At 37.4% G+C, this 12,446-nt stretch overlaps 1 protein-coding gene across 1 annotated transcript in view; it reads left to right on the top strand.

Annotated features, from left to right (window-relative positions):
• The window catches only part of LOC114653254 (ubiquitin-conjugating enzyme E2 W), an 82,094-nt gene extending 71,666 nt beyond the window's left edge, over window positions 1–10,428 (top strand). Inside the window, exons 5-6 of the mRNA XM_028803454.2 lie at window positions 5,021–5,096; window positions 7,388–10,428. Coding sequence (XP_028659287.1) covers window positions 5,021–5,096; window positions 7,388–7,401 — 90 coding nt within the window. The 3' untranslated portion in view covers window positions 7,402–10,428. The remainder of the gene's footprint in view (window positions 1–5,020; window positions 5,097–7,387) is intronic.
• Window positions 10,429–12,446: the final 2,018 nt, after the last annotated feature.

Below are 12,446 nucleotides of genomic sequence, written 5' to 3' on the forward strand. Positions count from 1 at the left end.
CATTACTAAGGGTTGCATTCTGTTTTTATTTGCATTTTCCATGCCATACCAACTTTTTCGGAATTGGGGTAGTTCAACAAAAGAAGAAAATGTCTGACTTGGCTAAAGATAAAAGAGCAGTCACTTTGAGACATTGCAAATGGGTAGTGCTCTTGGTATAAAAGAACCCCAATAATGTTTCTTGACACACTACTACTTCTGTATAGCTTATTGGCTGAAAGGTCTCCATGTTAGTGTGTCATAGAAAGGAGTGCTGCATTCTTTATAATAGCCATCAGTTTTTCTTTATTTTCTCTTCTGGTTCGACCTCCAGTGGGTCAAGAGTGAGTCCCATAACTCAGCCTGCCACTTTGCACCAAGAAACAGTGTTCTCTGCCTTACTCCTATCCTCTTGTCTCCCTTATCAATACATTAGTGCAGAATCATCTGAAAAGTTTTACAAGTGGCATAACCTGGTGTTATGTTTGTAGTCTGAGGTGAAGAGAAACTGCTGGGAGAGGACTGTTCCTTTGTGTTGCTGAAGTGGTTACTCGCATCCATAGTCCTTGAGCCTCCCAAACTGTTGTCTGTCTGACTCAGAGTCCATAATCCAGGACACCACAGCCTCATCAACCTGCATATCACTGAGCTTACACCTTAGCTGTGGTAAGTTGGCATTGAAGGTACACGATAGATCACAAAAACATAATCTTTGCACTGCTGCCAGCTTTGTTGAGAGGGGAATGGGCCTAATGGAGCAGACATATTTGCATCTCCCACTCTAGTCTGCAGTGGGTCCAAGTGGTCTTTCACAAGAGTTGAAAGTCTAAATGATGTGGGATGGAAGCGACTGTTCTATAGTAATTAGGTGAAGAGATGTCAGTCTTCTAAACTTTAGAACTGGGACAATGAAGGATGTTTTTCCCCAGCAGCAGCACTTTTCTGGAGCCTTAGTGAGAGATTGAACAGGTAACAGTGGGCACTGCAGAGGTCATATATAGCTTAAACTGACTTTATCTGGTTCTGTGGCTTTTTGAAATCTGTTAGTTGTAGTACAAACTGAGCTCTGTCAACTGTTGTAAATGGTAAAAAAATTATTCAATTAACATAACATGGATAAGTGGTTTTGTCAAGAACGAAAGATTGGACTTTCATCTCTGAAATCTTCAAAGTGACCAGTAAATGAATCCTACATTTTTGCAAAAGCTGCCAGAAAGAACTTGCTATCAATGACACAGTAGTTTCCAGGTGATCTTTTAAAGTAACAGATTTCCCTTTCAAGTCTTCTGCAAACAAAAATAGTTGTTGTTCGAAGGAAAGGATGGTTTCCAGAGGTGTATTTCCAGTGTTACCTCTACTTTATACAGTAGCTTCTGATTCAGCTGGTTTAAATGTGTCATTATTTCAACAGCAAAGTAAAAGTTTCTGTAACCATTCTTCATCAACTCATCGGAATATTAACTGTTCTTTGAGAAGGGCACAAAACTGTCGGTGATTAAGTCCTTTTGCCATTATTTGCTTGGTTATTTTTACTGCCAAACCCTGTCGCCTTTACAACTTTGAATGGAAATGTCTGTGTGCATAGCCCTTCTTTATGAATAATAAATACAATGAAACATAAAAACATTGTGCTCCACATTTTGTTTGAAGAGGGTAACAAAGCCTTTATTTTTGTCTATCTGTAGTGATTGACATCAATAAATTGGTATTATTTCCCTAACGGTCAAAAATTCCAAAATTTCTGCAGAGATACCTTCACCTCATGTTGGTCCTTTTAAGCGGTATCAAAGCCAGTAATTCTTCATGGAGACCTTTATCAGAAACATACCATCCTAAAAGGCTAATTTGTGTGATCTCCTACACGTCACATGACTTGTCATATGTGCCAAAGAAAATACGGATGCAGATTTTTATATGATTAATCTGTTGATATTTATTTGTCTGTTGATACATAAATAAAATAAATAATTCTGTCCCCGTATTTTTTCTTTCTCCTAAAGAAAATTTATTTGCAAATGTGTCACACTTTAAGTGTTTCGAAATATGATTTTTTTGTTATTGGATAACTTTTCATTGCAAATTAGACATGTTGGAAGACCCATAGAGTTTTGCATAAAAGCATAATTTTCTTCCCGTTCAGCTTTAAGTTCCTGTTTTTCATATTTTGTGCTGTTTTTTTCTTAGTTGCCATCTTGCGGTTGGGGCATCTTTGTTTTAAATCACTCGGACATGTAACAGCACAAAGGCGACTAAATATTACAACACTGTTGAGTTCTGTAGTGATGGTCTTCGCTCTCATCCCTCCTTTCTTAAGTACTGTTTGTTCGGCTTTGTAGTCGTCTACCCTTCACTCCCCTACTGTAACTATGCTGACCGAGCAGTGCAAAATGTACTCGCCACTCCAAACTCAGCTGGCTATAATAGGGGAAAAGGGAAGGCATGGTGGCGATTTGCCACAAAAAGTATATGAAAGAATTAGGAATCCCAATAATCATTGAAGTGTACATCCAATCTCAGTTACTGAAGAAAACTCTGGAGAGCATATCATTTGACCAACAGACTGTCTGATTCACATATAGCTAAAGAAATATCTAAATGAAAAATACTAATGCATAAATTTATCTTTACAAAAGTAAATAATATGTTAAGATATGAAAATGTCAGGGTGTCGTTCTGAGAAGAGGCGCAGCCACATGGCAAAGAGCCGCCGGTGGCTTGGACTAGATGATGCTCAGTAGGTGCAAGTTTTGCACTGTAACATTAACAGTATACATATATATCAAGAGAAGATCAGAAAACAGCCTTACTGGCAAGAAATTTTCTTTATAAATCCCTGTTGGAAGATTTCAGTGTCCTTGCAAGGTCTGCAATATGTGTATTTCAGGCATCTAGCATTTACATGTGTTTGTCCTGATTAACATTTTTATTACTATTATTTTTTATTTATTAGAACTTTATGATGATCTATGAAATTTTAGTTAAAAACGCATTTCCTACATTTGCTGTCATCCCATATAGCATCCTTCAGATCTGAAGCAGCACAAAAATGAGTATGGGTTCTGTTAGGCAAAAAAAATTCCTAAACAACGAGGATACAGAAGTACCAAGGGAATGTATTAACTTGTGTTCTTAAGGGAACCACACCTCAGATGTGAAATATCCTAGCCTTTCTATATTTAAAAGTTGGTTGATCTTGCATCGTTGAATTCAGTTTATTCTTGATGTCAGTTCAAAGTTTCATACCAAGTAGTTTTGGAGCTCTGTCTTCCTGAAACCAACTAGAGAGAGAAGGGAGGTTATGCTTTGTATCCTTGTGCCATTTATTTGGTTTATTTAGGAATTTTGGTGCTTTTTATTTTTCTGTGTGTGTGTGTTTTTTTTTCTTTAGAGACCTGTTTGCATCTGAATTTCAACAGCTTTGTTTTCTTCAGAAGAACAATTGATTTGAACAACTGCTAGAAATAAAAGACCAAATATTTGTATGTGCCATTACAGCCTTTATGTTTGTAGTGGATATTTTAAATTCAATAAGTATTTAAAGTTTACACACTTCTGTAAGATGTGCCTTTTTAAATGGAATAACTGGTGTTGCAGTAAAGGGCAAGTGCTCATCTTGGAGTTAACCTGTGAGAGTCTTGGCTGATGAAAAATAGCATAGCAGGTCCCTTCTTAATGTAACACTACTATGCAATGGCACCTGCTCCTGACCAGTATATACAACTTAATGTAACTGTAGTGGCAGTAATTTTCTAACCATGTGAACCATTATGTTTAAATGCTGTATGTTTACGAGTTTCATCTAAGAAACATAACTTGCATACAACAAAATTGAAAAAACTTTCGAAAATAATACAAAGATAAATGTTTAGCAGGCATCATATATCAAATACCAATATTTTATAAAATTGCAAGTAATTTACCCCATTTTGTTTTGTCTCACAGGATACTGGGATCTTTTTTTTTTTTTTTTTTAAAAAGATGTCAGCTAATGTTTTAAAAAAAAAAAAAAAAGTTCGTGGTTAGCAATGCTAGCTTTGTAATTTATACAGGAATTTCTCCATGAAAATGTAGTATCATTTGACCAGTTCTTTTGTTTTTATTATGCAGTGCTTTCCAATTATGGAATAAACATGATTTGTTGCTGGCTTTTTTTGTCCAGTGGGTTTGGGTTGCTTTGATTTTTGATTTCTGTATATTTAAGGTGCATAGGATTTTCTGAATTGCCAATGTATAGTTTCAGAGAAGGCAGTGTAACAAACATAAAATAAAAATTTGTCATCTTCCTCATCTACACGGACTCATTCATTTGGCACTGCTTATTGTGAAACCAGGTCACAAGGGCAGCAGTCTTAGCAGTGAGGCCCATACATCCTTTTTCACAGCCACACTTGCCAACTCATACTGTGGGATCCCAAGGCGTTTCCAGGTCATCTGGGAGATAAAATCCTCCCAGTGGCCGCCGCCTAGCTGTCCGTGCCCATAAAACCACCACAGGGAGATGTCCATGAGGCATCCGTATCACATAACCAAACCACCTCAACTGGCTCTTCTCGATTTGGAGATCAGTGGCTCTATTCTGAGCCTCTCCCAGATGTCGGTGCTTCTCACCCTTTCACCCTGAAGAAAAAGTTCATTGTGGCTACTTGTACCTGCAATCTCATTCTTTTGGTCATCACCTAAAGCTCACGACCACAAGGGAGTGTAGGGGGTGCAGATTGACTGGTAAATCGATATCTGATAAACGGATACCTATAAATCACTGTTGTGCAAAATTTGCAACTGAAAACTATTGTGCATTTTACTGGGCAATTCTAAATAATTTTTTGAATGTAGAGTCACAGTTTCTATTACCCTATCTGCCTTTTTACTTTGCCATGCTGCATGCTTTAAGGACATGTTTTTTAAGGTCACAACAGTAGCCAGACACACCAGCCATACCCTTGGTAGAGAGTATCAGCTGACCATTGTGGGTAGGTTGTGTTCTTATCAGTAAAATGACCATTAAGAGATTAATCTTTTGTTTTTTTTCTTCTTTCAACAGAGACGACCACCTGATAATTCATTTTATGTAAGAACTTGTAATAAGAATCCAAAGAAAACAAAATGGTGGTATCATGGTGAGTATTGCATAGATTGATTTAATTAATTTCAGAGTTGATTTAGGGTACCCTTAAAGTAATGCCGCTTTTTAGCAAATGTTAATCTATATATTTTTTTTTTTTAATGATTCTATTTTATCCGTTTATCATTTTTCAGTCATTACATAACCTCCTAAAACCAGTTTAATCTTGTTTACTGTGGTGTGAGGGGCAGAGCCTTTTCTGGCATGCCTGGATACTCTGCCATGGACATTGTCTAGTGCTCAGCTCATTAAGTTGCTTGCCAGAAGAAGAATAGAATTCTTCATAATGTCTAAAGTATATGTAATGAAGTTGGACCCCAGTCTTGACAGTTTTTTGGTGCAATGATTTTGGTGTCATTAGTTGATACAAGGACAGATTTTGGTATTGGATTAGTAAGTATTCAGTTTTTTTCACTTACGGTAGTAACATAAAAGTTGTAGTCCAGAAAGCCAGTTGCTTATTAATATGAATTAATAATTCATCTTTTCTGCCATCAACCTACCCAACTTCCCTTCATTCGTCTGTTTAATAAATGGCTCTGTCATTGAAGGTGAGAGTTACCAGGCTGCATAACAACACTTTCCTTATAAGCTGTGAGGTACACAAGCTTAATATCTTGACCCTTGGAGTCATCTTTGTTGTGGTAATTTGGTTGTTTGGGGGCTGTTTGGGAACGATGGTTACCGTTTCCCTTGTATGTGCTGGTGTTTTATTTGCATGATTTTAAGCAAATTGTAATGCAGATGACAATGTCGGAGTGATATTTATTTATATGTTTTTTGCTGTGGTAGAATTAGTAGAGAAGGGGATACGCCCTATAAGCGTGTTTCCTGTCACCTTGTGGCTTACACGTTCACGTACGGTGGTTTGGTACAAGTGTGTATTTTTTGCTTTCTTGTTTAAAATCAGAATGATCCCGCAGGAGTGCCTTTCATTAAATACAAGTGATGTAATTGTGTGGCATAAATTTCTCAGTAGATAATGTGGCAAGTTGACACATTATTTAGGGTAAATGTTAATTTTATGCAAAGTTGTGTTGGGAAGCATCTGGAAAAAGAGGACAATGGGTGAAAATGAACTCTTAAGTCAGAAACAACACACTGTTCAGATCATTGAGCTCTCAACTGTTGAGGCTGTGTGCGTGGGTTAAGATGAAAAATTGCATGTGTGTAATTCCGGCCTGTCAACTCATTTACATTTGTAAGCCTCAGATTGTGATCCCTTAATGTTTAATATTAATTCTTGCAATTCCTTTTCACTTTCCTTTTTTTTTCCATTCAGATGCTGATGAACACTAAGATGTCTTTATCAGTACAACTGATTTGAACTGTAACTTAACAAATGTTGTCATTGTTTACATTTTCTAACACTAAAGAGATGTCGGACATAGTCACTTGCTCTTAGTCATGTAGTGTGTTAGTGGTGGGGCTTTATTGTTAATCAGTGAACTATTAAAGTTGGTGTCAAATTAATTGACTTGTAGTTGGAGGGGATTTCAACCTTGATGATTGCAGTCACTAATCTCTTCACCCGAGGATGTCCAGTTACACAACTAGGATTGAGGGGCATGGCAAATTGTAGCTCTTTAATGACTTTTGAGCAGATTCAAACTGTACAAAAAATCAATTCAGATGTAAACGGGTAAGCAACACAACAACAGGCTTGATGGAAAGCAACTCCTCTGTCTGCTATTTTGGAATATGGTGGTTCACTTGTGTGAGGTGTGACTAGTCAGGCAATTAGACATTGTAACAAGCAGGATCCAATTGGGGAAGGGCTACATAATAAGTATGAACAAAACAGTGCAAATTTCAAAAGTCAGTGCTGAATCAGCCATTTTAGAAGTGTACGGTTCTAGAGAGCGTTTTCAAAAGTCTGCTTTTGGGTGCAAATATGCCGGAGTAATGTGGACTAAAGACAAAAATTGAGACTAATGTCTGCATATTTAAAGCAAGATGTATCATTGTAGACCTTGCCTAAGACAGCCTATTACGACTCTGGGGGTGAGCCATCTGTGATTTAGATTTGGCTTTGAACCCCATGTTGTTGCTGGGATAGTGTCAAGCCCTGATGGCCCTCTTCAGTATAGTTCAAGTGTTCAGATATTTGGTCCTATTTGTTTAAAAAACACTTTTTGAATGATAGGGGGGAAGTCTTGACACTTGCTTTAAATGAGTCATTATGTGGCTCTTTGTCTCGCATTATTTGGCTTTGGACTATTGCTCATGAATATCAATTTTTATTGCTTATGATTATCACTTTTTTCCCTCTTTTTTTTTTTTCAGATGACACATGTTAATATACAGATTTATATTAGTTCAGAGAAGATCTACTGAGTACCTAAGCACTTTGATTAATTCAGTCTTTGAACTTGAACCTTTGACTGGAAAATGGACACCACACGCTGAAGACTACTATCTTTCACTGCATTTCTATTGTGGTGCAGATGGATGTATGCAGACAATTGATTGAATACGACGATGTACTGCACCCAACCTGCACATATTTGCCGAGAGGTATTAATGCAGAAAGTGAAGACGTTGTAGTGGCGTTATTCCTGTTTTCAAGTCTTGTTTTCCTTTTCCTAAGGGAAAGGAGAAGACCAGGTCCTCATGTATTGTGCAATAACAAGGATTGATGCATGTGTGGACCTCAAGCAAAGAATACATCCAAATTGGTTCAACTGAGGAAGTCCAGTGAGATAAACCCAAATAAAATGCAACATCTTTTGTACTTAAATAATATGCACTGTGACAATGACTTATGGGTGTTACCAACTTGGGTGTGGATTTTATTATTTAGTGCTGAAACTCCTTGAAAAGTTTATATTCAGGTTAAAAGGTTTTACTTTATAATGCTGTCCAAAATGGAAAAATCCTTGTAGCTTTCATACAGTTTAACTGCGCTCTTGCAAGTTTGCTCCGTAAAAGTAAAAAAGTTTAAAGAAGAAAAATCTAATATGGACAAATGTGGCATAATAGTTTAATATTGTTGCAACCAGATCTCTATTTTAACCTATAAATGAGTATGTTTAATTCTTTTAATTCTACCCCCCCATTCCCCAGCCCTGCTTGTTCTGTTTGAAGTAAAGGATAGATCCAGACGCATACTACACAGCTGGGCCACACGTTTTCTGTAATATTTAAGATTTTTTTTTTTTATTACTGTGCTGCATAACTTAAGTTTGTTTCATTTGTTGTATGACTGTCTTGCATATTTTTTTTTTCTTAAATATTGTTTCAATTGAAAATGCTTTGTCTTTTTGGTAACTTATTTCTCTTTACAAGTTGTTATCCCGACTTTTAATTCTTGAAGGGGAAAAATACATTTTGAAGGATGCTAGACGTTTTGGGAACCATTTATTTTGTGTTTGTTCTTTTTGCAGTCAACTGGCCGTACAAATGTTCTACTTCATATATAAAAAGATAACTTATTTATTGTTGTTCTAGAAAGTGCTGGTAAAAGTGCAAGATATGCTAAAAGCAAGGAAGTGGTCTGTCAATGATAAGTGTACTGAAAAAAACATTTTAGGAAGAGATCACCGCAGCAGACAGCGTGTGTGTGTGTGTGTGTGTGTGACTAAAATTGTCAGAGCTCTACATCCTAACCTTGATTCCTAGGAGAGACCATTAATGCGTATTAGCTGCCGGTTATTTACTTGGGGAAAAATTATTTGAATGTTACATAGGAACATTTTATATTTAGGAAATAAGTTACCAAAGCAGCTTACAAAGTATCTCGGGCAAACCAAAAAGAGCTGAGGTACATCCTCAGGTAATCGGGTTAAGTATGTAAAGATCACGTCTTAATATTCAACTCTGAGACTAGCTGTGTGTAATGACTGGTTGTTTGAGGCCATTTTTAGATTCAGCCACAGGCTTCTAGTCAAAGCAGTGTTACAGCAAAACCTAGAAATTCACATCTATAAACCTGTTGACTTGCACAGCGCTCATTTTCGATTCTACTTTTAATTTGTATTCCATTCATTCGGCAGTTGTACTGATGCCAGTGCCTTCAATTCGGCCTCTTTGTGTGGGCCTTTTCCTGTGGGAGCAGCCAGTTTGTTTTTCCTTTTGATTTTTAACACCTCATGACCCCACACAGCCACGTGTTCTCTTGGCTTTTTTCTTCATGCATGTCTTACAGTAAACAGAGGCTCGAGGCACATGTTACATAATCGTGAGCCTGTCGTGGTGGAGCTGTTTACTTGTGCTCTGCCCATGGAGTACAGATGGGTGTGCAAGTGCAGTTCACAAACCGGGGCTCACTCTTCTGTCTCCTCAATCTAATGGTTTAGCTGGCCGTTTTTCTTTTTCTTTTTCTTATTCTTGATTCAGAAAAGTTGCATTTAGAAGAAATTCAGAAATGTGTTATCTTTGTTACAGTTTTAAACACGTAACTTTCTTTTCCCATTTGTATTTCATTTTTATCTCTGTGGAGTTTGCCACTTAAATTGTATCCAAATACAGACACTTGCAGACATGGGTGCAAATGACACTTAATGTTAAAGCAGAGTCACTACTTCAATTTTACATTCATTGTTGTGTTAAGTAGTGACGGTTAACTGCAGGTGTTCATCCCACCCACCTTCTGCTTTTACCTGGACCCCTGCTGTTTCCCAGTTTCTGCCTTTTTGTTTGGCATCAGAAATTAAAAAATGGGTGTGCTAAATGTTTAACTGAATGTATCCAACATTTTTGTGTATGACATTATGTACTGTTCTTGATTTTTATTTAAGATTTTGCTTCTTTTTTAATTTATTTATTTTAATACGTTCTGGGTCTTTAAGCCTTTTCTTATTCATGAGCTCACAAGTGAATTTGATGCTGAAGTAGCTGTCTGCCTTTAGCAGTCCGTGTCGTCTGCACTGCTCCTCACTAATTTCAGTATTTGGATACGATTGAGGTAGTAAACTCCTTAGGAAACGGTGCATTAAAAAGAATGGGATAAAAGAAAGTGAGCATTTAAAGATGTGGCAACAAATGCAAATTTCTGAATTTTGTTTACATGTAAAATATACTAGCACGTATTTCTAAATGCAAAACCCCCGGCATCTCACGTCCATAACACTAAATGTCTGTCGTTTTTGTTTGTACATCTGACTTCGCTCAAGCTACCTGTTTTGCATTCCTCTTGCACCCTGCTAATCCAGCAGCAATATTCTGCAGTTCTTCTACGTGTATTGTTATGCAGTTCTGAATGCCTTCCTAATTGTGGTTTTATTGCCCTATTGATGCATCTCAGATTAAAATTTAAATAAAACAGTTGCCTTCTTTGCTTGGTTGTTATAATCCCGAAGTTTAAATAAATAAAATAAAATCCAAAATTCCCTGGGGGCTGAACCAACCAGTTTACTCAGTCCAACCCTGTGCAGCTTGATGATGGACGTGGCCAAGGCACCTTTTGGAGACCAGAGATGGTAAGTAAGTGTGTACTTGAGTTCAGTAGTGAAGGAGTTCATCACAAAGACTGAAGGGAGGCGCTGTGACTGTCCTAAAGCTGTATGAAGGTGATGGCTGGGTAGGTTTGGAAATAAAACATCACCTGTCTTTTGGCTTTTAGTATTCATAGGATGTAAAATCACTGAGCCTTCCTTCACTTATTTTGAAATCTTAAATATTTTCCATCATTCTATCTAGACATGAACCGTGTGTATGCATGCAACAAGAATATCTGACTTACTTATTAAAATGCTATTAACAAAAACATTTTTTTATTTAGTTTTACTGATGTTTTTGGTGCCACTGCCTTGCAACAAGGCCATTAGGAGTCCTGTTCTGTCTGCTCCCTGCATGGGTCCAAAGACGTACAGAGTTGGGTGGATTAACATTCTTAAATTGGCCTGTGTGTGTGTGTGTGTGTGTGTGTGTTTGGTTTTATCGCTACAATGGCCTGGTGTCCTATGCCCTGAGCTCCAGTCTTACTGTGAAACTGCAGTGGATAAGCTGGCTAGGAAGATGGATGAGATGATATGTTTGGTTGTTGTGACTTTTACAAAAATATTGTATTCCACACAAAAGAATGGATAAGATTTGAGTTTGCCTTGAATGCTAAGATAATTGAATTCAATGAGAAATAAAAGCTTTTATTGTATTATATACAGTTTTATTTATATATTATATATAGTGTAAAATACTTTGTAAGAAGAAAACAAGAAGCTCCACAAAAACAAGGTTTTGGGGACCGTTCATGTATATTGTCCAACAGACAAAAATAAAGCAAAGAAAATGGTTGCAGTGATTAAAAGTACATGTAATTTCATAACAATTGACAGTTTACATGAAACAAAATGGCGTTTATATACAGTATTAAAATGGAAGACAGGAAGTGGTTGGCAGGAGCTGATGTCGAAAACAGGAGATGGAAGCAACACCATTTTTAAAGGAACCGATGTGATGTCATAAATGGGTGCCGGAAGTGACGTCTTGGTGGCCATTTTGGAACCCAGAATTGAAGTATCAACTTTTCTTTGGTTCTCCTGTTGGGAGAGTAAGAGATTTGGGTAAGTGCCACGTGACAACCCCTTGCCTCGCGATGTTTCACTCATTTTAGGCTTTTAGACGGACTCCTAAGCACACGCGTGTGACTAATATATATAAAGAAAAAAACACACATACTAGGGGGCTTCGCTCGCCAACCCCTCAACCCCCCGCTAGTGCTATGCGCTGTTGTGAAGAGGGGGGCTGAACACACCCCAAGGAGACACGGTCACTCCTCCGACACCCCCTCTTAAACGGTGATACAATGGGAAACAACAGTTGGTTTTGTTTTTTTTTTTTTTTTAACCTCCTCTTTGCTCGATCAGCTGCTGCTGCTGCTGTGCAGCGTGATCTGCACTTTGAACGTTTAAAAGCCTGTACAGCAGCTGTCCTTTTGTGTCACTGCCTTGTCTCTCTTGTCTGCCAGACATCCTCAAACACTCTCTTTTTGTTGTTAAATTATTTAAACGAATAATAGTTTCCGTTTGTTTGCACTAATACGATCTTTACTGTCATTTTTTTTTTTGAGACTTTCAAACTTTCCTACTTCCATGATCTCTAACCTGCTCTGCATGTGTATCACGGGACTTGCTTCCAAAGGTTGTAAGTATGACATGACTTGTCCGTCTCGTGGGAATTGAAAGTGTCTCTCTTCCAAAGATCACGTATTGTTGCAAGATTATTTTTTTTAATAGAGATATAAAGGTGGCACCCATTTTGTTGTCCAAGTGGTACGGAGTGTGATTTCTACTGCTTGTGATGTTTTAGACTCTTCTACTTGATGGGGACTTTTTCACTTTATCCCTAAAGTAGCTCAATTTATTTGTAATCAGACACAAGTTATTTCCATTTCTGTAAGTTTTCC

Source organism: Erpetoichthys calabaricus, chromosome 6 (assembly GCF_900747795.2).
Source record: "Erpetoichthys calabaricus chromosome 6, fErpCal1.3, whole genome shotgun sequence".
NCBI lineage: Eukaryota > Metazoa > Chordata > Cladistia > Polypteriformes > Polypteridae > Erpetoichthys > Erpetoichthys calabaricus.